General features: G+C 37.6%; 1 protein-coding gene across 2 annotated transcripts in view; it reads left to right on the forward strand.

Annotated features, from left to right (window-relative positions):
- The window catches only part of LOC107677851 (glypican-5-like), a 194,687-nt gene that overhangs the window by 59,485 nt on the left and 132,648 nt on the right, over positions 1 to 2,554 (forward strand). For both annotated transcript variants that reach the window (XM_016472914.1, XM_016472913.1), the window contains exon 4: positions 1,925 to 2,064. In XM_016472914.1, the coding sequence (XP_016328400.1) occupies positions 1,925 to 2,064 (140 nt within the window). The remainder of the gene's footprint in view (positions 1 to 1,924; positions 2,065 to 2,554) is intronic.

Raw genomic sequence — 2,554 nt, forward strand, 5'->3', positions numbered from 1 at the left:
ACACTTTTCTGAATAGAATATTGAAGTGGAGATCGCTAAACTGCAAGCTAACCGCTGTTTTCAGAAAGCAAGCGCGTTTATCCACAGTGGAGAGAGAGCGAGTGTGCACATGGTTGCCAGGTTGACAAAGATAAGTAGCACACTTAGCAGATATTTCCGTATTGCGCAAGTGTAAAGCTCTGTTTTGGGGATTACGTCTCTTTATATCAGGCAACCCAGTTGTGTTCCTCTGCGGCCAGATTAAACCTGGTTGTAGCCTATATATGCTCTATTCATTCTTTTTTAGAAACCTCGCACTTTTCTACTCAATTTTAAACGTTGTAAAATTTTAAACAAATTAAGCGTGGTCCACTGCTGCACACGTGCCACAATATCGATACAGGGCCAGCTGTATCGATACTCGTATCGTGAAATCTCTGTGACGATACATCGTCGTATCGATATTTTGAACACAGCACTAACGGCTAGTGTGAGAACAATAAAAACAGTTTGTATGACCTGTGTAAATTAAGTCCAAATTATCCCAATTGTTGTGGAGAAATTATGATCTTCATAAAACTCAAGAAGTGTCTAGAGTGTCTGGCATCTTTGTATATATATATGTAGGGGTGTAACGATACACATATTCGTATTGAACCGTTCGGTACGAGGGTTTCGGTTTGGTACGCATTACGTACCGAACGATTCGATTCGTTGGACTAATCCTATTTTATTATATTTGGAAAATAAAAGAGCTTAAAGTATGTGAAATATAATGTTCTCAGTGCAACTGTGCTTAACAAGGCAGCCCAAACGACGCAACAGGCAACGTGATGTCTGCCCCTCTTACCCCCAAAGAAAAACACACTACTCCAGAACTACTCCTTTGAAGTAGTTCGTTAGAGTTTTCCCTCTTTTCCTCGCTTTTATTTACTTTTTAATAGCTTGTAAATGCCTGAGCGCATTTTACTTTCACTTTCAAATTAGCGTCAGTTCGGTGTCAGTTGATTGTATTTACAACAACAAAACAGTATGACAAACTTATATTAAACATAGAATGTTAAATTTATTAACAAAACGAATACAAATAGACCATGCTATAGGCCTAATATAAAATAAGAAATAACTTATAAAACACTGAAAATCAGCAAACAAATAAATAAGAAATTAATGTTAAAAAAGCTTCCAAAATCATCTTAGATAAACGGCAAAAGTCAAAAGGCCCTACAAAGTCTAAAATATTTTTAAAGCATGGCGCTTATACTTCTTGCCAACTTCTTGTCTTTCTCACTTCACTCATCAGCTCGACTCCAGCCGCTGATCTGAGCGACTGTTGTTCGGCACACTGCATTGTTCAAAATAAAAAAAAACTTTGATGTTAGTTTTAATAAATAAAAAAATTGGAAAAATCAAGGCAGTTTCTCTGGCATTTCGTTCTTTTTGCTGTATCGAAAACGTACCGAGTAAAGTCAGATTGGACCTGGTGGTTTCAGACTTGGCTTCAGATGGGGCAGATCTGCCGTTTTTGTCTCCAAACCAGACAGTCTGTGAACAATCCATGGATGTGCCATCTGATGCTGAGACGACTGACTGAGCAAATGAGTCAATATATCCAGTAAACAGTGAATGAGTCAGTGACTTTACAACATATTAATGTGCTCTTACCACCTCTTTCCTATAAAAACTCACTTTCCGGTAGTTGTGTGTAAACAATCGCTCTCTATTCCTCTTACCTTCACAGTCTTGCGAATTCTGTTGCTGCATGAGTTAATAACCAGCATCACCTAGTGCTTGATCATGTTACTACAGGCACATCGACTCCTTTTGACCTGCAGAAGTGCAAGTGTCACAGCCCTGAGCTTTAGCCACTGTTAAATATCTTGTTGGTATGTGTAATAGCGAGTGTGTGTGTGGATATGCTGGTAATGGTTTGTGATCTGTACAGGTGCGCAGGGTGTGCGGTCACCCCGCCAGACAGCAGCCGGAGCAGGTGAGCAGCGGTCAGCACAGCAGCACCGGACGAGACTCCATTCCTCTGAAAGCAGCGGTCAGAAACGCAGACGACACGCTCAGCAACAGGAGGAAGTAAGTCTGGAAAACAGCTGCTAACATCAACACATGCTGTATACTGCAGCCAAAGCTCTGGACGCATCTACTCATCCTTTGTGTTATGATGACTGTTTACACAGTTTAGAATAATGAAGTCATCGAAACTATGAAACTATATAACGGGGACATGTCATGTCCAAACATGTTTCACAATTAACATTGGATTTTAAAATCCAATTTTTTTGTTTTGGAAACAACATCTCTTAATATTAATACCATTAATATTTAATATTATATCATGTTTTCCCCCGTAGAAATATATAATGAATACTGTATAAATTGGACTTTGTACATATAATGAATACTATTTTACATATTCATATAATATTTTAATTTATCAATATTTTGTATAATAGTATTTTGAAAACATAATAATATGTGCAAAACATAAAACATTATTATTAATAGTAGTAGTAGTAGTAGTAGTAGTAGTAGTATTAATGATAATAACTACAGAAATATGTAG

Source organism: Sinocyclocheilus anshuiensis, unplaced genomic scaffold, assembly GCF_001515605.1.
Source record: "Sinocyclocheilus anshuiensis isolate Anshui unplaced genomic scaffold, SAMN03320099.WGS_v1.1 scaffold432, whole genome shotgun sequence".
In the NCBI taxonomy this organism is placed as follows: Eukaryota; Metazoa; Chordata; class Actinopteri; order Cypriniformes; family Cyprinidae; genus Sinocyclocheilus; species Sinocyclocheilus anshuiensis.